Source organism: Neolamprologus brichardi, chromosome 6 (genome assembly GCF_056152115.1).
Source record: "Neolamprologus brichardi isolate AB-2024 chromosome 6, ASM5615211v1, whole genome shotgun sequence".
Taxonomy (NCBI): domain Eukaryota; kingdom Metazoa; phylum Chordata; class Actinopteri; order Cichliformes; family Cichlidae; genus Neolamprologus; species Neolamprologus brichardi.
This window is the reverse complement of record NC_142109.1, coordinates 37,236,789-37,262,044: the sequence shown is the minus strand read 5'-3', so window position 1 is coordinate 37,262,044 and position 25,256 is coordinate 37,236,789. Positions and strand designations below refer to the sequence as shown.

The window sequence follows — 25,256 nt, the reverse complement described above, 5'->3', positions numbered from 1 at the left end:
TCTCAGAATATCATCCTCCAGATGTTTGTTGGCAGATGTGCAATGAGACTTTGTGATTTCTTGGTCAGCAGTGGTTTCTGCTTGGACTCTGCCATCTTTGCCCCGCCTCTTTCTTACTGTTGACCTCTGACCTTATCTGAGCCAGGTGAGTCTCTTCTGTGACCTCCACAGCCTTAGAAATGTCTCTGTAGCCCTCTCAGACTGATGATGTCACTGATCTTACCTGTGATGTCAGTGATCACAAACAGCTGATTGCACAACCAGTTATCAGGTTTAAGAGGCAACGCCATCACAGGGCAGCGAGGTTTGGAAAGCGTTTGTTCCCCTAATGAACTAAATCATCGTGTAAAAACTGCATTTTGTGTTTACTCAGATTATCTTTGTGAGACATTATAAAGAGCAGATGTTTCAGCGACACAGCGAGGAGCTTCTCTTAAACTGAGTCTGAAGTCACATCCTGATGTTTTTCCCTCAAACTGTCATCAAAATAAAGAGAAGCAGACGAGTGTTGAGGTCAGTCTGAATACACTCAATGACCAAATGTCTCCATCGATGATTTTCTTTCATGCCCACGACAAAGACGGATCCATCGGCTCAGACTGGACGTCACACTCCCCACAGCCCGACTCCCAGTATCAGCACTGGTGCCTGTATAAGCTGAAGGTGCGCCGTCATCACAGCTGAACAAATACTCGCGTTCTGTGCGTTAGACTACGATCATTAAAACAAAAACTGTCATATAAACACATTTTTTAGAGACCCTCCCCCCAGGATGACACCTGCACAGGTGACCAACGGCCTGCAAAACACAAAACACTCCACAGCTCTGCAGGTGGGAATCCATCCTACCCGTTGTTTCTGCGCATGCGCACAACACGAAATTCAGTGGCAAATTGTCCTACCTTTGTTAATATTAGCTAGAAAAATACTCTGATGGGTAAAGTTAAGTGGCAAACCGTCATACCTACTTAAATTGGTGCTGGAGTTACTCTGTGTCAGCAGAAATGTGCATGAACTACTGACGGTAGGACGTTTTGCCAAAGTAGGATGGTTTGTCAGAACACAGGTCAGCCAAACATCTGGGCGGGCTGAGCTTCCTAATCAATCAAATGCACTTTCTGTCGCAGCTGTGACAGAATGAAGAAAGGAGACGCCGCTTTGTTTGTGATGTATTTAATAGAAAAACAGTCGAAGAATCAGTGAGCTGATAAAAACGCTTCACGCTCCTCTCTGCGCGACTCACCTGCGGCCAACAGCACAGACTCTATTTACAAAAATAAAAGCAGCTCAGAGAGCGCCACGGCTCAGCTGTCAGCTCGCTGCTCGGACCCTCTGTGGAGGACGCCGTCTCTGAGTGGAAAACACGATTTCTTACCAGAATGAATCACTCGCTTCGTTTTAAAGCTGCTTCAAAATAAAACTGAGCCGAGCGCGTCACCTTTGGACGCCTCAGGTCGACTTCTCACGGCGACTTTACAGGTAAACTCGGGCAAATCCAGAACTTAAATGTGTCGGGTTTTTATTTTAGTGTTACTTATTTTAATGTTTGGTGAGCCTCACACGTGCCCCACCCCCACAGCCAGAAATAATCCCTTTCACATTAAAAGTCCTGCAGCACTCGCAGACACCCGCTGTGTTTCTTCTTAGTGATACCACAGATATATGAAGACTTTTTCACATTAAAATGAAAACAATGAGACTTATTTTGAAAAAGTGCAAAGACGACTGTTACTTCCTCTGTTTTTCACATTAAAAGCAAAACATAGGCATATATTTGAAAGCCTAAATATGAGTTTTACTCTGAAGAAACCTGGATGCACCTCAGCACTAATCACAAGTAGAGCAAACTGAAACATGACGGCAGAAATAATAGTTTTACGTTTTAATCCACGTGTTTCTCCTTCGTTGTGCTCCTGATTGATGCAATCCAAGTTTGACAGGCTGCAAGACTTTTAATTTGAAAAAACACCTGGATGTTCCTCACCACAGCAAAGAAGAAAATGGAAATACAACAAAAAAATGTAAATATGTTTTTTCCTTGTTATCTCACTCCTTATTCACGAAGACTTCCTGATGTTATTTCCACATTAAAAGTCTGTAAAGGGAAGACTTTGAGACTTTTAATGTGAAAAACCACACAGGTATGGTTTAAAATCAATCAGGACACAAAGATGAAAGAACAGCCTCTCATACGTCTCTAATGCAGATGGAGCGGGTCTGATATTTTCGTTTGTAGAGGATGACGTCATCAAACACGGCGTTCTGGTCTGGTGAGCACTCAGCGAGGGGCGGGGCAGGTTTCCGCTTACTTCCTCCTCTTCAGGAAGGCCGTAGCGTCTCTCTGCAGGCCTTTGATGTCCTCCTTACCGCTGTCGTCCGAGTCAGGAGGGACGTAGTCCGAGTCATCGCCCGCGTCCTCGCTGTCGTCATTAATGAAGCTGTCCTCGTACTCGTCCTCGTCGTCAGCGGGAGTCTTTGTGGCGACGTGGCGAGCTGTGGGGGGATTTACTGCGAGTGAGTCAGACCCTTTTATTTGTCACCTGTTGTTATTTACTTCCACCTGTACGACACAAATGTGTGTGTCCATGAGCGTACCTGGTTTCTTTGTGTGTTTGTATTCCTTCCTGTGCAGAGGGTTTTTCCTGCAGAGGAAACAAAGTTCACGTCAGAGTACAGTCGTTACCGTCACGCTGCAGCGTCAGGTCAGACGATGTTTCCTGACAGCAGCGTCTGCAGCGTCGCTCGTGTTAAAAATACTCGAATTACTCATCGAGAATCTGCAGCGAGCCAAGTGTCAACCAAACAAACGCTGCTCTGAGTGTGTGTGTGTGTGTCCCTGTGTGTGCGTGTGTGCGTGTGTGTGTGTGTGTGTGTGTCCCTGTGTGTGTGTCTGTGTGTGTGTGTGTGTGTGTCCCTGTGTGTGTGTGTGTGTGTGTGTGTCTGTGTGTGTGTGTGTGTGTCTGTGTGTGTGTGTGTGTGTCTGTGTGTGTGTGTGTGTGTGTGTGTGTGTGTCTGTGTGTGTGTGTCCCTGTGTGTGTGTGTGTGTGTGTGTGTGTGTGTGTGTGTGTGTGTGTGTGTGTGTCTGTGTGTGTGTGTGTCCCTGTGTGTGTGTCTGTGTGTGTGTGTGTCCCTGTGTGTGTGTCTGTGTGTGTGTGTGTCCCTGTGTGTGTCTGTGTGTGTGTGTGTGTGTGTCCCTGTGTGTGTCTGTGTGTGTGTGTGTGTGTGTGTGTGTCCCTGTGTGTGTCTGTGTGTGCGTGTGTGTCCCTGTGTGTGTCTGTGTGTGCGTGTGTGTGTGTGTGTGTGTGTGTGTCCCTGTGTGTGTCTGTGTGTGTGTGTGTGTGTGTGTGTGTCCCTGTGTGTGTCTGTGTGTGCGTGTGTGTCCCTGTGTGTGTGTGTGTGTGCGTGTGTGTGTGTGTGTGTGTGTGTCCCTGTGTGTGTGTCTGTGTGTGTGTGTGTGTGTGTGTCCCTGTGTGTGTGTCTGTGTGTGTGTGTGTGTGTGTGTCCCTGTGTGTGTGTCTGTGTGTGTGTGTGTCCCTGTGTGTGTCTGTGTGTCCCTGTGTGTGTGTGTGTGTGTGTGTGTGTCCCTGTGTGTGTCTGTGTGTGCGTGTGTGTGTGTGTGTGTCTGTGTGTGTGTGTGTGTGTGTGTCCCTGTGTGTGTCCGTGTGTGTGTGTGTGTGTCTGTGTGTCCCTGTGTGTGTCCGTGTGTGTGTGTGTCCCCATGTGTGTGTCTGTGTGTGTGTGTGTGTGTGTGTCCCTGTGTGTGTCCGTGTGTGTGTGTGTGTGTCTGTGTGTCCCTGTGTGTGTCCGTGTGTGTGTGTGTCCCCGTGTGTGTGTCTGTGTGTGTGTGTGTGTGTGTGTGTGTGTGTATGTGTGTGTGTGTGTGTCTGTGTGTCCCTGTGTGTGTGTGTGTGTGTCTGTGTGTCCCTGTGTGTGTGTGTGTGTGTGTGTATGTGTGTGTGTGTGTGTCTGTGTGTCCCTGTGTGTGTCCGTGTGTGTGTGTGTCCCCGTGTGTGTGTCTGTGTGTGTGTGTATGTGTGTGTGTGTGTGTCTGTGTGTCCCTGTGTGTGTGTGTGTGTGTCTGTGTGTCCCTGTGTGTGTGTGTGTGTGTGTGTGTCTGTGTGTCCCCGTGTGTGTGTCTGTGTGTGTGTGTGTGTGTGTGTGTGTATGTGTGTGTGTGTGTGTGTGTGTGTCTGTGTGTCCCTGTGTGTGTGTGTGTGTGTGTGTCCCTGTGTGTGTGTGTGTCTGTGTGTCCCTGTGTGTGTGTGTGTGTGTGTGTGTGTCCCTGTGTGTGTGTGTGTCTGTGTGTCCCTGTGTGTGTGTGTCCCTGTGTGTGTGTGTGTGTGTGTGTGTGTGTGTCTGAGTGTGTGTGTGTCCCTCAGTCTTTACAAAAACGTTCGTTTGCAGTTTTCTGTCATAAAAACACTAAAATAAAAACTTAAATGAAATAAAGTCAATAATAAAAGTGAAGATAAAACAGAAAAAGTATCAAATCAATAACTTTGTGCTTCAGTCAGTTATTAAGTAACTAAACCTGATGTGTGATCACGCTGAGGCTCGGCCGTCGGCTCTAACCTGTAGCAGTCGCTGCCGTACGGACACTCGGGTTTGTCCTCCTCCTCCTCCTCCTCTTCCTCCTCGTAGTCTGTGTCTCCAGGGTGACTGCAGTCCTGGAAATGAAGTGGGTTCTTCCTGGAAAACACAAGCAGGGAAACGAAGGGTGTGAAGCCCACCTGCACAGGTCACCCAGCCACGGTGTGCAGGCTGCAGAGCTGCAGGTGACCTGCAGCTCTGCAGCCTGCACACCGTGGCTGGGACCAGCTGTTGGAGTCACTGCAGTGAGGACAGCTGGTCCTTGTTTCAAAGATTTTTCTAAAAGTGAAATCTGAAGGACTAATCTGAGGCAGCGAGCGGCGTCTGTGAGATGGTGAAGGGGCGGGGCTATGAGAGGCGCTCTTCAGCTCGTCTTCAGAGGGAAACGAGACATCAAAGCGAAAGCTCTCAGAATAAATTCAGCCTGTGACTCCGTGTGTTTCAGTGTCGTACCTGTAGCAGGCCGTCCCGTACGGACACGGCGTCCTGACTCTGGCTTTGGAAGGGGCGGGGCCAGACTCGGCAGGGTTGGCTCGTTTAGACGTCCCGTTGCTTTCAGACATCTTGCCCTCCTTCTCAGACTCATCTGCTTTGTCCTCCGCTTCCGCCGTCATGGTGAAGCTGTCGTTCTCGCCGCTGTCCTCAGACCTGTTCGGTTTAGCCGGTCGGTGGGCGGCGGCCTCCTGAGAGCCAGAGGACATATTAGTCTCTTAGGTCAGGAACAGAAACTCTGCTCAACAGGTCTCACCTCAGGTTGTTCTTCGTCATCACTCAGTTTTCTCCTCTTCCTCGGCCTCTCCTCCTCCTTCCTTGTGAACTCCGCCTCCTCAGGTGAGGAGGTTGTTGTGGGCGTGGCTTGTGCGACAGCTGCTCGTTTAGTGGCAGGTGATGGCGCTGCAGGTCGGCATCTCCGAACTTAACAGACATTTTCAAACAAATAACAGGATCAGAAAGGGCGCCCCCTGCAGGCAGAGGGAACACAGGACGGGTCTTTGTTACCTGTCGGGGTGGAGGGCGGAGTCTTTGCAGCAGGTACAGGCGCCAGCATCCATGCAGGTAAAACTCTTCTCCTGGTCACAGACGGAGCGGCGCCGCGCTGATCGTCTTTCACCGATCCTGCCGAGTCTCCCTGAAAGAAACGCAACGAGACGACTTCACTGATTGGCTGCTCACTTTCACACCGCCATCCACTGAGCCACTGACACACCCACTGTGGGGTCAAACACGTGAAGCCGCCTGCTGTGGCGCCCCCTGGTGAACGAGGGAGGAGCTGCTGTCAACCAAAGTTTCCTTTAGTATTACAGTGAGTCCTGTCCTGTCACATCACATGAACCCTGCACTCTGAAAGCGCCTCCTTCATTAAATATTCACACTTGCTGATGTCACTCTTAGGCCCCGCCCCCTGAGGAGTCCTTCTCCGGCAGCTTCTCGTCTCTGAAAAGTTCAGCCTACCTTGAACGGTCTCTCGGCCTCCTCGTCTTCCTCCGGAGCTGCTGACGGCGGCTCCTCCTGGTTCAGTCTGGCAGCTGGACGTAGATCCACAGCTGGATCAGGAGGAACAGGAAGTGTCTCTTCTTCTTCTTCTAACATCTGGCTGTTCCTGTGGGGAGCGACACTGATGCAGATAAATGTGAACTTCTGTGAGCTGGAAGCTCAGCGTGAATTTTAACTGAGCCGGTCGGCATTAACTTTGATGTCAGCTTCAAAGAGCGCGAACCTACGCTGTGCCCAATGTTCTGACCGAGCGTTTAACCCCGCACAGATAAAAGAGCTCTCGTTACCTGAGAGCAGCCTCCACCTTCATTACTCAGCGACACGGTTCGAGTCTTTGTCTCAACCGACATCAGGACAGAACGGAGCGTTTTTCAGACGTCAGAAGTACCTGGACGTGCGCTCGTCTCCGCCCACTGACACCACCTCGTAGATGAAGCGACCCGGCAGCAGAGAGAAGAAGTCTCCGTGACGAAGGACGTGCCAGGAACCTTTCTGCAGAGGTCGAGGGTCATCGGTGCGGGTCGACTGAATGAAGCACGGGTTCAGGTGTGTCTGAGGACCGAAACAGCAGGAGGTTAAACTGAAACTCAAACAACAACAACACTAATAATAATAATAATAATAATAATAATAATAATAATAATAATAATAATAATAATAATAATAATAAAGGGACCAAGGCTGAATTTAAAGCAAAGGAAGATTTCTATGATATGAAACAACCACACTTATATTTTCTATAATGTTGAATAATAAAATGATGTAATAAAGCTAATGTAATAAGAAACAAATCTAAACCTAAACCTGTGGCCTGCCTCACATTCAGGAACAGGAGGAAGGACGAACGTACGGCTTTGAGGCGCAGCTCTCCGCTCAGGTTGTCCAGCAGCCCGTGGTGTCTGGAGACTCGCTTATCACTGATCTGAGACGGGAAACAAGGCAGCGTTTACAGACGTCTCCAGCTGTGCCTTTGACAGTATTACTCCGAATAAATCAAACAGACTCGAGCTCAGCCGTGATGAATGAAGGGAAGCAAACCAGGTCAGAAAAACAAGAGAGGGAAACGCTGCATCAAAGCCACGCCCACATGACGGATCGTTTCCCACTGATGATGATGATGCTGAGCTGCTCTAACAGAGTCCACGGACACGCACGCTGCTGTCTCTGACGGGTCAGATCAAACATGTTTAGAACTTTTTCTTCTGTGGACTTTAGTTTCATTTATTTCATTTTTTTTTTTAAAAAGATGTGTTTTTTTAAACAGGAACGGGTCAAATTATACAACATGATGGGTGGCTCAAGACTTTTGCACAGTGGCCAGTTGTAGCCTTGTAAAGCAGGGGCGGGGTTTAGATCGCACCCTGGGTGAACACACCTGGATCAGGTGATTAGTTCATCACCAGGCCTCTGCAGAACTGGAGGCCATTTAAATGGATGGATGAAGGACTCCTCTAAACCTCAGGCGTTGCTTTCCCCACCCCTGCTTTAAAGGATACACCTGAGCAGCATCCTGTTGCATTTTAAGGAACTGGCAGGAGGACGGAGGAGGGTCAAAGTTCAAGGTGCTAGCTTATGAAGCCCCGCCCTCTCTACGTCAGCAGATCAGTGATCCACCTGATCATGTCTGGTCACTTTGTTATTGATTAGTTATGAGGTTTAAATCATGTTTGTAAGTGAAGCTAAGCGTCCCTGGATTTATCACGTGATTAAAGATCAACGAGCAGAAGTCTGTAAATGATCCGCGGTCATGTTTTCAGACTGAAGAGGAGGACTCACTCCCAGGAACGGGCCCCGGCCCAACACCGTCTCTCCGGGTGGCAGGTGGACCGGATCCCCGCCGTCCACCGGGACCAGGTCGAAGCCAGACATCGGCTCAGCGGAGCGGACGGAGGCAGCTGCACCCCGCTGGAGGAACGTGGAGGAGAACAGAGAGCAGCGCCACGCTTCGACAGGTCAAAAGGTTTCAGGTTAAAAGCAGCTTCTCGGACTGTGGAGGCGAACCAGACCGAGCAGCAGCACCGACACAACTTCAGCTCAGCAACACCGTTCAAAACTTCCGGGTCGGAGCGGAGCGTGCGCACTGGGTCTCTGACCTCACTCACCGAACTCCGCCCAGAATCTCCCGGATCTTTGCTAACCTGCGCTAACCACCCTGTGTATGCAGATGCAATTAATCTGTAAAAACAAAACATTTATCTCTTCTTTTAATATGACAGCGTTGTTGCACGTGAGATATCGATGAAAAATACAAACAAACGTAAAAAAAAGTTCGAAGTTCCATATTTTCCATATATTTGAAGAATCGGCGGATTAATTAATGGGATGTGGTAGGGACTGCTTTACAACTGCAGGGTGAGAAATGCTTTACAGTTTAATTTAATAATTAGAAAATTAAGAAAATCATATTTTCAACGGTTTTCAAATTTAAATTAACGGACGTTTATGCCTTGCGCGCATGCGCCAAAAATCAAAATATGATGACGTAGCGTACGTTTGTAAACATCCGTTAGGACATTTAAACCGTGTGAGCTGTCTGTCAGAGACCTCGCGGAAGGTAAGACACCGGTTCTCTCTCGCGCGCCGCCGCCTTCTTATCACACACACCGGGACACGTGCACGGTAGAAGTCAAAGCGGAAGCGGCCGGTGGAGTTTTTCACGAACTATTAGCTGTTAGCTGTTAGCAGGGGCGGAGGGGAGTCGTCGGGGTGAAGCATTAAAATCAGCTTTTGATAAAATCAGAGTGTCGACCAAAAGAGCCACACGGGACGGAAATAACGGGGATATTTATCACGTCAGTCTTTGAAGACAGACACAGGAAGCAGTTTGTGTTTGGGTGACGTCTCCAGGCTGGGTCCGTGGGGACCCCACTGTTCGTGTTTCTCTTTCGGTTTGACGTGGGAGCCCTCCGCCTTCTCGTCACGTCTCTCTGCGCGGACTCTTTCTGGTTCGTCTACATCTCACAGTCCTTTGTGTCCTTGTTTCAAAACTTTTCGCTTTTTTCTGCGTATTTTGTGTGAAACCTTCATTATTTAGCAGCTGGATCTTTGCGTCGTTACTCTCTCGGAGGTCTTTTACTTTCTTTTCTCGCTCATTTCAGTGATTTTGTCTCTTCTTTCATCTCACAGGCTCATCTTGAACCTTTCTGTCTCTTTCTGGGTGTTTCGGATATTTTCTTTTCTTTCTCAGCTCCCCCCCCCCTCTCGATTCATTATTTATGTCTTTGTGATGTAATTAAAAAAACAACCTGCGTCTGTACTTTGAAACATGTTGGTGCTTTGATGAAGAATCTCAGGTGTGATTTGTCTTCATCCTTCACTCGTCCTCCACAGTGTGAGTTAAAAGTCTTCACGTGGAATCTGTGACTCATTTCTCCGTCGTTGTCGGCTCTCCTTCCTCAGGCGCTTCCACTCAGTCCAACTCTATTATGCAGCATGTGTGTGGGAGGACTCCACCAGTGTTTTTTCTCTGTGAAGGAAGCCCGGCCCCACCTCGCAACTTTGCCGAGACGCTGCCGACAGAAATGAGCGTGAGGATCTTTGGCGAGCTGGACGCGGCGAGCCTGTGCAGCGCGGTGAGGACCTGCAGGCTGTGGCATCAGATCATCGAGCAGAGCGAGCAGCTGTGGAGGAAGCAGTGCCTGATGGTCCGAGCCATCTGCCAGAGGGAGGTCGACAGCGACCGGAGACACGGCCTCTCCTGGAAGGTTCCTCACATATTATGTCTTTAAACTTAGAAAACATCTCAGATTCTTCTGAAACTTTTCCAGGTTAATGATCCGCTTCAAACAGGAAGTACGCTCGTTTCAGGGCCTGCTGTCATTAGTCAAAAAGGGATGAAGGTCAGAGGTTTTAAACATTTCTCCATCAATGTTTTTCTGATGGATCTGATGCTGATGAAGGTCATGTGACCTGTGTCAGCAGGTCAGAGCTGAGCTTTGATCTCCAGGTTTTCATATCAGCTGAGTTGATTTCTGCACATTAAATCCTGAATATTCCAAAAAGCATCACAAACTTGCAGTTTTCACAGGAACTTTCTATGAAGTTAGGTTTGGTCCACGGTGTCACACCTGTGGAACGTCACACTGGAGACATGTTGTTGTTTTCTTTTCATATTCAAGCTTTAAGTGCCTCAAAATATATTGTTGGAAAATGTCTAAGAACACCTCGCCCTTTGTTTGAGCTGAAAGTTTGAATAATTTCCCCAAAGAATTGGATCCCTGACCTGGAATAGTGACCGAGTCAGCTGGGAATTATTTTGATGGGATGAAGCGGCTCTGAGAGCCTCGGCTTTCGTCTGATTGGGCTTCTGCTGGAAGGTTGCTGAGGGGCAGAACCTGTGGCAGATGTTCCAGCTGTTCTCACTGAGTGTTGGATGTACTCATAACATCACAGCTGTTAGTCCAGCGTCTGAAACCAGCGTCAGCCAGAAACAGCAGAACTGCTTTCTGACCGTTTCCTGTTTCCTGTCCTCAGGTGATCCTGGTGAGGAACTACATCCGCAGCCTTGTGAAGAAAGACTGGCTGATTGGACGGTTCAGCCACGTGAGGTCGGCGGACGAGCTGAGCGGCAGGAAGCTGACGCCGCTGGACGCGGAGACCTGGGGCGAGATCCTGCAGGCCGAGCTGGATCGATGACGGCGTTGCAGTTTTATCAAAGCACCTCGAGCACTTCTGATTTTTAACTCTAATATATTCCCTCTGTTTGTGTTTCAGGGAAATGCAAACTTTTGTACATACTTTTAACATTTTTATAGAAGAAAATCACAGAGAAACAAAGTGAATTTTTTTTAAATTTGAGCCTTTTTGTTTTGGGTTCGTGTAAATATGACGATGACACAATAAACCATCTTTGTGAGGTTCTGCTGACTCGGGTCTTTTTAATGACACATCACAGCTTCTCCCATCAAGCAAACACGCAGCACGCCACACAGACTCACACAGACTCACAAACACATCAGTGTGACAGGCTGTGACAAAGCAGCAGAGACAAAAAGTCATGCACACCTGCAGACCTCAAGTTTACTGAAATCAGCTTTTTTATCTGTTTTTAACGTTTTTGCTCAAAGGTAACAAAGATGCTGCTTTGGCCACGAGGGGGCAGTGTTTTACCGGTCATTTCCTGCCTGTGACGTCATGTTGAGCGTGCACAGGTGTTGTGTTTTTCTGTCTAACCTGTTTTATGTCATATTCAGTTTCACAAGCTCTTCGTTAAACTTGTTGTTCTTTTGTTTTTAACCTTTTACAAATTTCCCGACTTTCAGATGAACTTATTTTTTTAATAACAGCCCACCGGTGACATTTATTGACACCCCCCCCCCCCCCCCCCCCCACACACACACACACACACACACACACATTTGCCTTGCTATTTGCGGCTGCAGTCTTTTATTTTGAAAGCAGCTGTCACCGGAAGCCGTGAAGCGTGCAGCTTGATTCTGGTCCTTCCTCAGCATCTCTCTCACCCGTCCGCCTCCCCCTCCCTGAGCTCGGCGCCATGGACGACGTGCCCCCGATCATCAACATCTCCATCGCGCTGCGGATCCAGCCCAACGACGGCCCGGTCTTCTTCAAGGTGGACGGGACCCGCTTCGGCCAGAGCCGGACCATCAAGCTCCTCACGGGCTCCAAGTACAAGATCGAGGTGGTGCTGAAGCCTGGAAACGTCGAGGCCACGTAAGCATCTCGGTAACCTGTGTGTGCGGCACGCCAGCGCGCATGTGCGAGAAATGATAAAGAGCGTCTGCAAGAGGTGATGATGAGGAGGTGAGGATGAGGAGGTGATGATGAGGAGCAGGCTGCTGCTCCTCCTGCAGGCCGGAGCATCCGACACCTGCCTGAATAAATCATGCGGGGATCACGTGTCGTTCCCGGTCAGGGCGGAGGTTTGCGGTTACCGGGGACAATGAAAGGAAGTGACGTGTTCATTATGGAATAACGGGGGTAAAATGTGCTTATTGCAGGAGAATACTCCATTACATGTAAAAATACTGGAGTATTATCAGTTAAATAAAGTACATATTGATATGTGGGCCCTGCAGGAGCCGTCGCTGTAACTGTGAGAGTAAAGATCCGCCCACAGCGAGGGGGCGGAGCTCTGCTTCCTGTCACAGCAGCAGTGAGTCCCACACTGACGTTACACTCTGCTTCAGGTGTTCAGCATCAGTTACCATGGTGACCGTAGCAGGTTAACAGGCTTCGTGGGTAAACGAGAGACATGAAAGGAAAACTCTGACACAAACAGGAAGTACACACACCTGAGTACGCTGTACTTTTCAGGTCGCAGGTATCTTACAGGAGAGGAGAGTGAAAGGGAAACACGTTGTAAGGACAGCCGTTATCATCAGCATAAAGAGCAGCAAATCCAAATGTACAAACATGAATGGAGCCTGAACACGACGCTGTATTTACGCTGCGAGCTGCAGCGATACGACCGTATCAGTGTGCTCACAGTAAAATCTGTGATTCTGAGGTAACCTGACGTGTTTCTCCTCATTCTGTGTGACTTTAATTACACTTTAATTACAAATTAAATCCACTGAACCGTTTATGAAGCGTTTCGCAGCATTTACACATTTTAATGATGTTTCCTGTTTCCTTCACACTGTGGGAGTCGCTCTCACGTCACACGCTCAGCTCGCTGCTGGACATCAAACGCTCTTTAACAGTGTTTGAGACAAAACGTCAAAAATGATAAAAATGTGCAATATTTTTATTTTCGTGCATTAACCCTTCGGCCTCTTCTTCCTCACAGCAACATGAACATCGGAGGCGTCGTCTTCCCGCTGGAGCAGCAGTCCAGGGACGACGAGTCGGTGGTTTACCACGGCCAGTACGACACCGAGGGCGTCCCGCACACCAAGAGTGGCGACCGGCAGCCCGTCCAAGTCAGCATAGAGGTGAGATGTCTCAGAGCAGTGGAGCTGTGTGGGGCTGCACGCTTAGCAGGCATGCTGTTTACGATAGCATGAACAGCCTGCTCTCTGCTAGCCACAATCTCCTTAAAACATGGTGGATCCAGGATGATCTGGAGAACCAGAGTGACAGCAGAGCAAGACTGAGACTGAGGGGTCGGACTCAGAGACGAGAGCCTGTGTCGTTCCAACCTTTCCAATAAAAACACATAAAATCATTAGTTTAGGAGAGGCCTGCAAACACACACTTTGTGCAGCATTTAAAGTAAATCAGTGAGAAAAAAAATATAATTTAAGGTGGTATTATCACCTGTGTGACAGCTGCACAGGCGTATCACATTTATTGATCTACAATCAGACGCGTTTGTGCAGTTTCCTGTCAGCAGATGACTGCACACGCCGTCTGCATTCATGAGTTTGGCCTCTTTAGAAACAGGGTGTTTTAAAAGCCTGACGTGAATCTGAGCTCGCCCTCTGGTTTGTGTCTCGGTGCAGTTTATCAAGGCGGGGACGTTTGAGACGGTGTGGCAGGCCAAATACTACAACTACTACAAGAGGGAGCACTGCCAGTTCGGCAACAAGTTCAGCAGCATCGAGTACGAGTGCAAGCCCAACGAGACGCGGACCCTGATGTGGATCAACAAGGAGGCGTTCAACTGACTCCGCCCACTGAACCCCGCGCAGAGGACGCCGGTCTTGCCAGGACTAGCTTTGAACATCAGCATCGCAGTGAGAGACGGCACCTCCTGAGGGCGGGCGTTGGGTCGGCGGGGTCTGCTCTTTGTGCTCTTTGATGACCTCTGAGGGAGTAACGAGCTGTTTCGCACGCTGGTCTCTGTGAGGGCGGGGTTTCAGCAGTCAGAGGGTTAACTTAGCTTCTCAGCTGGTTTCAGGCGTTTGACAAACATTCACTTTCTGACTTCCTGTCATCAGGCTGAACGTTCCTGTGGAAAGTTAAAGGAACAGTCGGACAGGTTGAGATCCGAGCTCATCAGGAAGCTTCGGAGACGAAGGCTGACGCTTCAAGTCTGTGTCCAGCACACGTTCGAAGCAGGAACTGAGACACTCGTTAGTTTGGTTAGTTTGCAGCTCTGGGTTCAGCAGACGGGCGCTGCTTTCAGATCAGGCTCTGATACTCTACGCTTAAATAAAACACCTTGAGAGGAGCAAAGTTGTTAGCCGGTGCTACATAAATGACATTCACTTCCTGTGCTCGATGCACAGACTTGAAAGTCGTCTCATCTCCTCAGAGTGGAAGAAATCTGACTGTTCCTTTAACACTGAAACCCCCTCAGACTGAAGACCCGCGTGGGAAACAGCTGAAGTATTTTATCTTATTTATTACCTGTGTGAACGTCTGAGAGCAGAGGATGAGAGGATGGAGGTCACTTTTCTCATGTTTTGTGTTATTTAAAGGAGAAATCTGTGCACTGCAGTTTTTGGTTCGCTTACTTTCCAGCTGCAGAAATGAGTTTCACTGGTCTGAGTGTTGATCCTTCACAATAAAAGCTGGAGGGATACTTTCTGGGACTTCCTTGTTCAAACTGGTGCAGCATCCGAGGGACTATTTTCAGCAGCGGAGTAATCCTTTGAGCCTTGAAACGCCTCTGTCTCCCTGCTGAAAGGAGGCGACCTCCTCTCTTCACGTCACTTCTTGTGTTTGCTGCTGATTATGTTTCTCATGTCTCTTAAATGCATGGCTGGAAACGTTTTGCCAAATCTGTTTGTTTGTTCCTTTGTTAAGATGTCTCGATGCCTGAAACTCTGTTTTGTTATGTCTTGAACTGAGGAGTAAAAAGTGTTACTGTGAATAAACTGCTATACAGAACCACTGGGACTCTGCTGCTTGACTGCAATAATAAAGTTTATCCATGCAGTGTTCATGCTGCTGAATAACTGAGATTTTCTCCTTACAAGTCAGTCTCATAACTACAAAATAAAAACTCTTCATTGTGTTATAGAAGCCTCTTATTTTGTAAATCTTTTGAAATTCGTTTTTTCTGTTTGAAAGCTTCCAGAACGACCAGCAGCTGTCAGGTGAGTCACAGCTAGGACTTCATATCCAAAGTGCATGCGCTGGACTGAAGCGATGTCAGTTGAAGGTCTGTAAAAAAGCCCTTCTAAAGCTAGAACATCTCACTATTGATCACTGATCGAAGAAAATCCATCTGACAAACTCAGCTTTATTTATATAACACATACAAAAGCAATTCAGCGTGCTTCACAAAGACCGAATAATCCAAATATATAGAAAAGGAAAACATTAAAATCAAGAATGCAATAATTTAAAAGTTTAAGTTAAAATTTAACATAAAAGCTACAAAAAGACAAAGATTTTAAAAGCTAATAGATTCCACACACTGCAGGTTTGATTGAAGCATAAACACTAAATGCTGTCTCACCCTGTTTGGTCCGAGCACCATTCATTGAATCTATATTGTCAGTTTTCATTAAAATACTAAAACTGCTTATACCCACATAGCAGGCAGGTCTGGCCCGGATCTGGTATCAAGCCAGACTGCTGGCTGACTTCTGGCATGATAAGACGTATGTCATCCAGATGTGGGCCAGGCCTGGCATAGATGGCACTGTTTATGCAATGGCATGCCACATCTGGCCTGATTGTGGTTTGGTTTATGTGGCCCAGGCTCACAGAAAACAGGTCGTCCCTGGATCCGGCATCAAGCTGGCACTTCTGACTGACTGGTGGCATGGCAGGGTGTATGTCAGCCAGATGTGGGTCAGGTCTGGCAATGATGGCACTATTTATGTTCCTATTTTAGTTAGAAGACCCAAATGCCATGTTGCAATACTATACTGCTATGGTAGCCAACGTTTCAAATGCAGGTTTGACAGGTTTGTGAACGTACACTTTATCCAAAACCTAGTGAGGGTTTACTCATGTTTGCCACCAGGTGGCTGTAGCTCAGGAGGTAGAGAAGGTCACCCACTGATTCAGAAGGTTAGTGGTTTGATCTCTGTGTGATCCTCCAGTCTGCATGTCAAGAGTGTGAATGTAGTTAGGAAGCACTCAGTATTGAGATAGCGTGTGATTGGGAATATGTCACGTTATATAGAGCACTATGAGTAATCTGGGAGACTAGAAAAGCGCTATATAAGAATCAGTCCATTCACTGTCTGAACAGAGTTTCGTCATTTTCCTTATCACTATTATGTTCTGGCACATGTTGTTATTACTTGGATTGATTAAGGTTGACATCTGGGGCCAGAACTGAAACTGTTCTGGGCCAGCACAGGGCCAGCAGTGTGTCTGCAGTTGGCCTTGTGCTGGCCCACGTGTGGGCCACCAAAGGCCCATACAAGGGTCGTCATGTACGAGGACAGGACACCTCTGGGTTCTTTAACAACATCAAACTCAGTGTTCCAACATCTGGAAGAGTCATCTTACTTTTGCACTATTATGTTCTGGCACATGTTGTTATTACATGGCTTAATTAAGGTACACATTAGGCTGACATCTGGGGCCAGAGCTGAAACCGTTCTGGGCCAGCACAGGGCCAGCAGTGTGTCTACAACTGGCCTTGTGCTGGCCCATGTGTGGGCCACATCTGGCAAACCAGATCTGGGGCACCAAAGGGCCGTCATTCTTTGCCATGTCTGGGCCATGTGTAAGCACATTGTGTGGGCCAGATCCAGGCCATACCAATTTTGCTATGTGGGTAAAGACACAAAATACCCCCAAAATAAGACATTTTCACGTAATATGAGTTACACTAAAAAAAATTAACACACATCATTTTCTGCAGACCATGAAGACAATGACGTGCTATGACATCAGCTACTTTTTGTTACTATTCTGGAGAATTGTTACATGTTATGAAACGAAACAATTCTTCATGTAGCTTTTTGAATTCAGTGTATTACATCAACGTGGTGGCCCTTCTAAGGGAGGACATCAGTTAAAAACACTGTTAGTAATGAGAATGCTTAGAAAATAAAAGCATGCAAACAGGACCTGATTATTTATTCCCTTCAATGAAAATAAATCATCTCATCAATTCAAATATGTTGTTACTCAATTTGATTGACAGGACAGATGATCAGTGGTGCAGAGTTTTTCACACCTTGATAAAGCCCAGGACTGAAATATGGGAAGAGCTTCTCAGTGAAGGAGCAGCCAGCGAACGAGTAGATCAGAGCTGCAGCATCTACGTCATAGAAGGAGACCAGACCCCCCTCATAGTCCACAAACACCCCCACCTTCTCAGGACCAGACCGGAGACAGAGACGGACCGGAGGGGCGGCACAAGCACTGTACTCACTTCCATTTCTAAGCCACACAGTCCAGAAACCATTTTGAGGAATCAGTCTGATTTTTCCCTTCCTGTTAATCGACTCTGTGGCCACTCCTAAATCCCAGTCAGTCTTTCCTTTAACCTGAACCTCAAAGTAAAATCTGCCTGAAGAGAAACTCTGCTCTCCTAAAACACAAACACAGTAAGAAAATCTCTCTGGGTTGTCCGGAAGTTTCTTCTTCACATCACCATGATTCACTTGTTTTCCATCGTCAGACAGGATGAGATAAGGATTTGCTGTATCAGGATCCAGAGTCACGTCCACTGCATCCTGCTGGACCCTCTTCAGCTCTGCCTCAAACAGCTTCTTCACGTCTTCCCTGAGTGTCTTCTCCAGCTGAGCCACAGCTCTCCCCACAGTCTCATATGATGGTGGACGGACTCTGACCTCTGTCCAGTCCTTGGTGCATAGAGCAGCTTTCAGGGAGGAGAAGCTTTGGAGGAGGTGGAGGTGGTCTTCAGAGTGTGAGAGCTGCTCCACCTCAGAGCTTCTCTTCATCAGCTCAGAGATTTCCTGTTCCAGATCTTTGATGAGACCTTCAGCCTGTTTCTCTGTAGTTTCCTGTTTGTCTTCGATCTCCTTCATGAGCTCCTTCAGGCGTCTCTCAACAGACTCCATCAGAGCCGTGAGGACCTGAACACCTTCTGCTTTCTGTCTGTCTGCAGCATCTTTACTCATCTTCACAGACTCTTTGATCTCCTGAATCTTCAGTCGTCTCTTCTGGATCATCTGCTGAATCTCAGCCTCTGTCTTCTCCAGCTCTGCCTTCTTTCCTTCATATTCTTCTCTCACAGGAACAAACTCATGAGTCTTGTGATCTAAAACAGGGCAGAGCACGCAGATACATGTCTGGTCGGTCTTACAGAACAGCTCCAGATGTTTATCGTGCTTCCTACACATCCTGCTTTCCAGGTTCTCCACAGGCTCAATCAGATGATGTCTTTTCAGACTTGTAGCTGTCAGATGAGGCTCCAGGTGAGTCTGACAGTAGGAGGTCAGACACACCAGGCAGGACTTCAGGGCCTTCAGTCTGGTTCCAGTGCAGACGTCACAGGGAACTTCTGCTAGTTTGGCAGCTTGTTGCTCTGAGCTGCTGCTGCTGGCTTTCTGCTGAGCTTCACGTCTGAACTGAGCAACCATCTCAGAAAGCAAAGTGTTAACATGAAGTTCAGGCCTTGTCTTGAACACCTTGTTACACTTGGGACACTGGCAGCTGTCATTAACATCCCAGTGCTGAGTGATGCAGTTTTTGCAGAAGTTGTGTCCACATGATGTGGTGACCGGATCCATGAACACATCCAGACAGATGGAGCACAGAAACTGATCTTCAGACTGTAGACTGGTGGCAGCAGACATTTCTGCACTCTAAGGGAGAAAGAAAGGAAATGCGTCTTATTTAAAATTTTGTTTACATTTCATATTTTAAAAGTAAGGAAGAAGTGTTAGGGTTGAAGTCATAACGTAGTAGTTTTGACAGATGTGACAGATGCCCATCCTGACAACTTCCTGTGCTTACTCATTATGTCCTCAGATTGTTCTATTACAGGAACAGTTTCATGATCGTACCCTTTAAAACTCACAAGTTCCTTAACTTCAGTCGCCTCAAGGTGCTTTATATTGTAAGGTCGACCCTACAATGATCCATACAGAGAAAAACCCAACAATCATATGACCCCCTATGAGCAATCACTTTGGCGACAGTGGGAAGGAAAAACTCCCTTTTAACAGGAAGAAACCTCCAGCAGAACCAGGCTCAGGGAGGGGCGGGGCCATCTGCTGTGATTGGTTGGGGTGTGAGAAGGAAGACAGGATAAAGACATGCTGTGGAAGAGAGACAGAGGTTAATAACAAGTGTGATTCAATGCGGAGAGGTCTGTTAACACAATTACGGTCCAAGAGTCTCAGCAGTCCTCTGTCCTCTAATTCCTCAGTGTGAGAAGGATGTTGGGGGTTCCTGCTATTGGTGTCACTGCCAGACAACATATCCTTGGTTTCTGTGTATTTGATTCAGGCAACAGCAAAACTCTGCTCTTGCCATATGTGGGTATTTGGGTAACCATCACTGATCCTCTCCTCCTACCGACAATGGCACCACACAAACAATAAGAACCCCTGGGTGAAGAAAAAAATAACATAAAAACAAAGTCCCAAAGTGCTCCACCAAATCCTTTCAGAATCAAAAACACACCACAGACCTCACTCAGTGTCTGTGAATGTGTTAGGGGAGAAATCTAACATCCTACAGCTAGCAGACAGAGAAACAACTCAAAAACTACTGTGAATAAAACAACATGTCCCAACCAGTGAAACCTAAACACAGACAGATTACACGAGGAACACACCTTGCCTATAAAAACAGCCACGTTAGGGAACCTGCCACCTAGTCGCAAAAGGAGGCACAGCGCTCTGGTACAACCAGAGCTATATATAACAACAAGCTATACTGTTAAACTTTAACTAACTGTGATCTATAATACATCCCAGGCTTGTCTCTCATAACCTGACAATGTTTTACCACTGCCTCTGAGAGAGGCCACCATTAAGCCAATAAACATCACAAATGCATTGTGGTTATTATGGCAAGTGGATTCACATACAACATGAACTCTGCAGCCTCTTCCAGATGTTGGAACACTGAGTTGTTTGATGTTGTTAAAGAACCCAGAGGTGTCCTGTCCTCGTACGTGACGACCCTTGTATGGGCCTTTGGTGGCCCACACATGGGCCAGCACAAGGCCAGCTGCAGACACACTGCCATCCTGTGCTGGCCCAGAACAGTTTCAGCTCTGGCCCCAGATGTCAGCCTAATGTGTACCCTAATCAATCCAAGTAATAACAACATGTGCCGGAACATAATAGTGATAAAGAAGATGACGAAACTCTGTTCAGACAGTGAATGGACTGATTCTTTTATAGCGCTTTTCTAGTCTCCCGGATTACTCAAAATGCTCTATACAACATGCCACCCAATCACACGCTTTCTCTAAACTGAGTGCTTCCTCACTACATTCATAGACATTCACACTCTTGACATGCAGCCTGGAGGAGCCAGGGATCGAACCACTAACCTGGTGACCTGCTCTACCTCCTGAGCTACAGCCACCCGGTGGCAAAACCCTCACTAGGTTTTGGATAAAGTGCACACTCACAAACCTGTCAAACCTGCATTTGAAATCTTGGCTACCATAGCAGTATAGTATTGCAAAATGGCATTTGGGTCTTCTAACTAAAATAGGAACATAAACAGTGCCATCATTGCCAGACCTGGCCTACATCTGGATCCGGGCCAGACCTGTTTTCTATGGCCTGGGCCACATAAACCAAACTATGCCAGTCCTGGCCCATATCTGGATAACTTACCATGCGAGGAGTCAGTCAGCAGTCTGGCTTGACACCAGATCCGGGCCAGACCTGCCTGCTATGTGGGCTGCAGGTGCGTCATGCCCGGAGATTTAACTAAAAGTTTTAACTGTAAACTTCTTTTTCTAGCAAATGCAGTTTGATCAGAGCTGTAGTTAAATCAACATTTATTACATCCTGTTGGAAAATAGATAAGATCACAGTTTTATTTCCTGCCACAGACAGAGGAGGACTCACGTTTGGTTTGGACGTAAAAACAGTGCGAACACAATCGTCTGTACTCACCTCTGTTCGCACCAGTGGACAGAATCTGCGGTGAGGCTCAGGAAATGAACGTGATGGACTCAGTGTGACGTTCCTGTGAATCCTCGTTTAGAGACAAACTGGACTTGACTGCAGCTTTTCACGGGGTTTCTGTCCTCCTCCCCCTTTTTTATGATTTTATGGTTTATATTTCTCAACAAGGAGCAAAGGTGGGATTAGAACACACCCAGGCTGGACGAGTGACGCGTGTTGTATGGTTAACCATCACACACTAATGAGGGTCTCAGCCCATCTGGATTTTATTTTTCTGTCCTCGAGGTCAGAAACTTTGTACTGTAAACGGGTTTTTCTATGTCCAGCAAATGCAGTCTGATCAGAGCTGTTATTAAACCAACATTTAATTTTTGTCAGAGTTTGTTTCCTCCTTCCACTGGCTTGGACCCCCAAGCAGCACGTCATCTTCAGATAGCCCACCAATCAAAATTATTCAGCTCAGTTCTGTGATGCAGAGCCTTCAGGATTTAAACAAACAACAAAACTTCTCCTGATGTGGTTTGTTAAGTGTGTTTTGACTGTAACGTAGAGCTGTGAAGCTTGTTTCTGCTGTGAGCTGAACTCACACGTGTTCAATGTAGTTTTAAATAAAGGTTTATTTAAAGAGGAGCCTAGCATCAACATGTAGGTAATATGAGACCCTTCATACGTTCATCAGTGGATATACGAGTCAGACACTTTCACAGTATCAGCTGTACAGTTCAAGTAATTCAAAAACAGGTGATCGTCACACCTTTGGACATATTTTAATAGAACTACATATCGGTGAAGGACGTTTGCTTTTTTCTTTTCTTTAAAGCGTGTGTGGTGAAATCTCTGGTTCATCGTGTGGTCCACCTTCAGGCCGCTGCAGTTTCAGACGCACAACAACGCCTGTCCCATCGTGGAGGCGTTCAGAGCCAGAGACCAAAGAAAAGAGATCAAACCAATGAAAAAAAGTCTAATTTTCACGTGTCAAAGTTTCTGTATTTAATCAGATTAATTGATTATTTAAAGTGTTCTAGTTTCTTTTGCTCTTGTGTGTGAGATCACGTCCTGACGTGGAGTGCCGGGCTGCCCTGTTCCTTCTGAGCACGCTCAGTTCGTGGTCATCAGCAGAGTGATTAGTGTTGAAAGATGTGTCACATGACCCGGTGTTAGGGCTTAGAGCGAGGCACCGGGAGCTCCCGCGGCACAGCCGTTACAGCCGTGAAGTCCAGCCAGCAGCCATGGGCAGCACCAAGCAGGAATCCGGTAAGTCTGACAGGATGAAGAGGCAGGAAGTGAGGCGCAGGTGGACGACAGGTGTTTAAACTGCGGTGTGTCCTCTGCTGGTCATGTGATCTCCTCTAGAAACCTCCTTCTCTCTCTGTGTTTCATTTCAGACGCTAATCAGATTAAGAGGCTGGGAAGGAGATTTAAGAAACTCGACCTGGATGACTCCGGATCCCTGAGTGTGGAGGAGTTCATGTCGCTGCCAGAGCTCCAGCAGAACCCCCTCGTGCAGCGAGTCATCGACATATTCGACACCGACGAAAACGGGGAAGTCGACTTCAGAGGTGTGAAAGTGTTTTTACAGAAGACGAACAGCTCGGCCGTTACAGCCTCATTACTATCACACAGATACAGTTTGACACCAGTCAATAATCATGATTCAGTTACTCAGTCCAGGTTTGACATTTATATCATCTCTGATCTGCTGAGTAACATAATTAATCGATTAACACAACGTGTGCAGGATTACCCAGCAGGCACCGAGGGGTTCGGTCTGTCTCTGCGTGAAGATGATTGATCTCAGAGCTTTTGATCTTCTTGCTCTTCAGCCTTAAACAACAACACTGATGATTTTCCTTTTCCACAGAGTTCATTGAAGGAGTCTTTCAGTTCAGCGTGAAAGGAAACAAGGAGCAGCGGCTGCGCTGTAAGCACTTCAGCTTTAACCATCATGGTTCATAAACTCGATTTTTAAACACCTTGAGGCGAATGTTGTTGTTTTGATTGTGTGCTACATAAATAACATGCAATCGAACTGAAACTTACCTTCACTCTGTGATTTTCTTTGGCCTCAGTTGCCTTTAGGATCTACGACATGGACAAAGACGGTTACATCTCCAATGGAGAACTCTTCCAGGTCCTAAAGACGATGGTGGGAAGCAACCTGAAAGACACACAGCTGCAGCAGATCGTCGACAAAACGATCATCGGCGCCGACAAAGACGGAGACGGCAGAATCTCCTTCGAGGAGTTCTGTGCGGTGAGTTTTTGTGACTCGGTTCCTCGTTTCACCACCTGGACTCAAACTGGAGTCTGCACCAAATGGTAAATGGCCTGTATTTGTACAGCGCTTTTCTAGTCCCTAAGGACCCCAAAGCGCTTCACACTACATTCAATCATCTACACATTCACACATTGGTGATGGCAGCTACATTGTAGCCACAGCCACCCTGGGGCGCACTGACAGAGGCGAGGCTGCTGGACACTGGCGCCACCGGGCCCTCTGACCACCACCAGTAGGCATCGGGTGAAGTGTCTTACCCAAGGACACAACGACCGAGACTGTCCAAGCCGGGGCTCGAACCGGCAACCTTCCGATTACAAGACGAACTCCCAACTCTTGAGCCATGATCGCTCCAAAGCAACGCGCCGTAATCTGTGCTACAACCACGTTACGTTTCCTAGTAATGCAGTAAAGTGTTAAAGTAAAGTAATCGCATTACAGTTACAGTTACATCTTTGCTTGTGCTATAAAGGTTCTGCAGTTACCTGAATGAGGAGCAAATAGAAAGAAAAAAACATGAAACATTTGGGCTTCAATCAGCTGATCTCAGGTCACGTGCAGGGAGGAGGGCTGCAGCATTACTTCTATGTTTATTGTATGAAAGGTCAAAAAGGATGTTGAAGTGCAAACTGGGTCCAGGACAGTTATGGTGCTGACACATGTGTGCGTGCATGAGACCAGCACGGCTCAAAACATGCATCAAAAGTTAAAAACTGACTCTGAGAAAGCTCCAACAGTAAAGACCCAAGAAGGTCGCTGAGGGAAGAACATTGTGAAGCTGTACGTGCAGGATTAGCTAACTCAGCGCTCCCCAACCGTCCTTGTGCCACCGACCAGTTTAATGTCTGACAATATTTTCACCTTTAAGGTGTCGCAGATAAACACAACAAATTAGATTCAACCGAGACAGAAACTGGTGTTCTGTAAATATAATAATAAACATGAATTCACTGTGTAACTTTATTAGCAGCGTCCTCCTGAACAACACTGAGAGTAACGTCCTCCTCTCTGCCCTTAATGCTCTCTGGTCGCTATGGTAACGTGTAAACATTCCTTTCAAAATAAGACGCACGACTACAACACGGGAAAGACCCGGGGAAACAGAGTTCACGATAAAACCCTGAAAACCATAAACTTCTCACCCGAGCCTCGGCTCTCGCAGCCCGGTACCAAACGACTCGCGGCCCGGTACCGGTCCGTGGCCCGGGGTTGGGGGCCGCTGCTCTACATCAGCCCTCACAGGTCTGTTTGACGCCCACAGCACTGAAGTCACCTCATTGGCTCCCAGATCGACACAGAATTACCTTTAAAACCTTTCTGTTAGTTCACGGAGCTCTCCTCTGTTTACAGTCGATTCAGTTAAAAACAAGAAAAAACAGTGTGTGACATCACTTCCTGTTGTCTCCTGCAGGTGGTGGGAGGATTGGACATTCACAAAACGATGGTTGTGGACATCTGACAGCCTCGTGTTTATTCTTCGTGCATTCACAGGAGTCATGCAGCTGTTCCTGATGCTCTGTTAGCTCCACCGGACTGTTTGTTTCATCCTTCAGGATCTGAAGGTGTTTGTGTTTATTTTAGTGACAGACTCACAGTTTGGTCCATGAATGTTTGGATTGAGACTAATGTTCTAATGTTGGTTCTGTACATCACCACAATGACTTTTAAATGAAACAGCTCTGATGCAGTGTGCACACTTTCAGCTTTGGACAAAATGACCGCATCAAAATATGAGAAACTAAAGTATTTTTAACACAATGCCTTCATTTCAGGCTCAAAAGTATTTGGAAAAATTAAATAGCTGAAAATAAATTGATAATTTCTATTACTTTATTCAAAACCCTTTGCTGGCCTTAAGTCTTGAAGTCACGGACACCACCAGATGCTGGGTTTCCTACTTGTGATGCTCTCCCAGCCTTTCCTGCACCAGCTTCCAGCTGCTGTTTGCTTGTGGGCCTTTCTGTCCTATGTTTAGTCTTCGACATGTGAAATGCGCAGGTTTAGGTTCA

At 47.2% G+C, this 25,256-nt stretch overlaps 5 protein-coding genes across 9 annotated transcripts; 3 read left to right on the top strand and 2 right to left on the bottom strand.

Annotated features, from left to right (window-relative positions):
• Positions 1 to 1,166: 1,166 nt before the first annotated feature.
• aplf (aprataxin and PNKP like factor) lies at positions 1,167 to 8,177 on the bottom strand. Its single transcript, XM_087842294.1, has 10 exons — positions 7,861 to 8,177; positions 6,935 to 7,006; positions 6,473 to 6,636; positions 6,043 to 6,190; positions 5,590 to 5,719; positions 5,339 to 5,505; positions 5,044 to 5,273; positions 4,573 to 4,689; positions 2,596 to 2,642; positions 1,167 to 2,493 (listed from the first exon to the last, which is right to left on the bottom strand). Exons 1-10 carry the CDS (start codon positions 7,951 to 7,953, stop codon positions 2,306 to 2,308), a joined length of 1,356 nt encoding a protein of 451 aa, XP_087698420.1. The 5' UTR covers positions 7,954 to 8,177; the 3' UTR covers positions 1,167 to 2,305.
• Positions 8,178 to 8,191: 14 nt separating this feature from the next.
• On the top strand, positions 8,192 to 10,943 carry fbxo48 (F-box protein 48). 3 transcript variants are annotated; one of them, XM_087842311.1, is made up of 3 exons: positions 8,192 to 8,436; positions 9,484 to 9,788; positions 10,558 to 10,943. In XM_087842311.1, exons 2-3 carry the CDS (start codon positions 9,510 to 9,512, stop codon positions 10,717 to 10,719), a joined length of 441 nt encoding a protein of 146 aa, XP_087698437.1. In that variant the 5' UTR covers positions 8,192 to 8,436; positions 9,484 to 9,509; the 3' UTR covers positions 10,720 to 10,943. The 3 variants fall into 3 exon arrangements, with proteins under 3 accessions (XP_087698437.1, XP_087698436.1, XP_087698438.1); XM_087842310.1 differs by lacking the exon at positions 8,192 to 8,436 and adding an exon at positions 8,547 to 8,638; XM_087842312.1 differs by lacking the exon at positions 8,192 to 8,436 and adding an exon at positions 8,812 to 9,029.
• A 553-nt stretch (positions 10,944 to 11,496) lies between these two features.
• On the top strand, positions 11,497 to 14,823 carry cnrip1a (cannabinoid receptor interacting protein 1a). The gene is made up of 3 exons (XM_006806540.3): positions 11,497 to 11,757; positions 12,836 to 12,980; positions 13,491 to 14,823. The coding sequence occupies exons 1-3, from the start codon at positions 11,579 to 11,581 to the stop codon at positions 13,653 to 13,655; spliced, it is 489 nt and encodes a 162-aa protein (XP_006806603.1). The 5' UTR covers positions 11,497 to 11,578; the 3' UTR covers positions 13,656 to 14,823.
• A 2,204-nt stretch (positions 14,824 to 17,027) lies between these two features.
• LOC148102664 (E3 ubiquitin-protein ligase TRIM21-like) lies at positions 17,028 to 18,668 on the bottom strand. Of its 3 annotated transcripts, none has more exons than XM_087842286.1 (2): positions 18,442 to 18,668; positions 17,028 to 18,411 (listed from the first exon to the last, which is right to left on the bottom strand). In XM_087842286.1, the coding sequence occupies exons 1-2, from the start codon at positions 18,666 to 18,668 to the stop codon at positions 17,028 to 17,030; spliced, it is 1,611 nt and encodes a 536-aa protein (XP_087698412.1). The 3 variants fall into 3 exon arrangements, with proteins under 3 accessions (XP_087698412.1, XP_087698411.1, XP_087698410.1); XM_087842285.1 differs by having other exon boundaries at positions 17,028 to 18,405; XM_087842284.1 differs by having other exon boundaries at positions 17,028 to 18,668.
• A 3,485-nt stretch (positions 18,669 to 22,153) lies between these two features.
• On the top strand, positions 22,154 to 24,706 carry ppp3r1b (protein phosphatase 3 (formerly 2B), regulatory s1ubunit B, alpha isoform, b). The gene is made up of 5 exons (XM_087842667.1): positions 22,154 to 22,223; positions 22,355 to 22,528; positions 22,831 to 22,890; positions 23,039 to 23,223; positions 24,659 to 24,706. The coding sequence occupies exons 1-5, from the start codon at positions 22,199 to 22,201 to the stop codon at positions 24,704 to 24,706; spliced, it is 492 nt and encodes a 163-aa protein (XP_087698793.1). The 5' UTR covers positions 22,154 to 22,198.
• The last annotated feature ends 550 nt before the right edge of the window (positions 24,707 to 25,256 follow it).